At 34.4% G+C, this 847-nt stretch overlaps 1 protein-coding gene across 1 annotated transcript in view; it reads right to left on the reverse strand.

Moving 5' to 3' along the window:
* Dpp10 (Dipeptidyl peptidase 10) overlaps positions 1-526 on the reverse strand; it is a 29,121-nt gene extending 28,595 nt beyond the window's left edge. The window contains exon 1 of the mRNA XM_013306610.1: positions 425-526. Within this exon, the coding sequence (XP_013162064.1) occupies positions 425-454 (30 nt within the window). The 5' untranslated portion in view covers positions 455-526. The remainder of the gene's footprint in view (positions 1-424) is intronic.
* Between the last annotated feature and the right edge of the window lie 321 nt (positions 527-847).

Raw genomic sequence — 847 nt, forward strand, 5'->3', positions numbered from 1 at the left:
TTAAGTTACAAACACGGCGCCCTCTTCCGGCCGCTTAACGAACTTAGTTGACCAACGCAAACCAATTAATTCTATTATACAAGCTATCTTGTACTATACGAGGCAATTAGATTTTTATCATTCTATTAATTATGAGCATAGTTTTATTTTCCTACTAGCTGTTGCCCGCGATTCCTTCCGCACGGATTTAGAAAAAAACTTAATAAGTAGCCTATATATTCTTCCAGATTATGTTTTACATCTATGCCTAATTTCAGCGTGATCCATGCAGCCGTTCTGGAGATATCTTCAAACAAACATCCATCCATACGGATATTACAAAACCGTACTTAAATTTTTATAGCTTAAATATTGAGCCTAGTATTAGATATTTTAAGGCATAATATTATAGTTTAAATTATTATAAAATAGAGGAAAGGTTTACCTCGTCATCGAAGGCGTCAGGGTCGGCCATCTTGTATCAGTGAGCGACGTGTAGCTGAGGTCCACAGCGATTATTCTGACGTCACGACTTACAATACGCACTCATTTTCATACTTCCTTTATCCTAGAACAAAAGAAATTGTTAAATAATGGAGAAGAAAATTGTAAATACATTCTACATCTTTCATTTTAATATAATTGGATTGTTATTTAATATGTGTAAAATCTATACGTTGATTTTGACAATTTTATCCTTATTTTTTTTTGTAAATTTACTAATGTTTCTTTAACCATTTCAACTAAGCTCTATGCTTGTGCTAGGATATGGTTTACGACAATAGTCGAATGGCGGGATTCGAACACCCGACCTCGTGATCGGAAATCCGTAACCTTAACCATTAGGTTATTGACGTTCTTCGCTTTA

This window comes from Papilio xuthus, unplaced genomic scaffold (assembly GCF_000836235.2).
Source record: "Papilio xuthus unplaced genomic scaffold, Pxut_1.1 DF829758.1, whole genome shotgun sequence".
Lineage (NCBI taxonomy): Eukaryota > Metazoa > Arthropoda > Insecta > Lepidoptera > Papilionidae > Papilio > Papilio xuthus.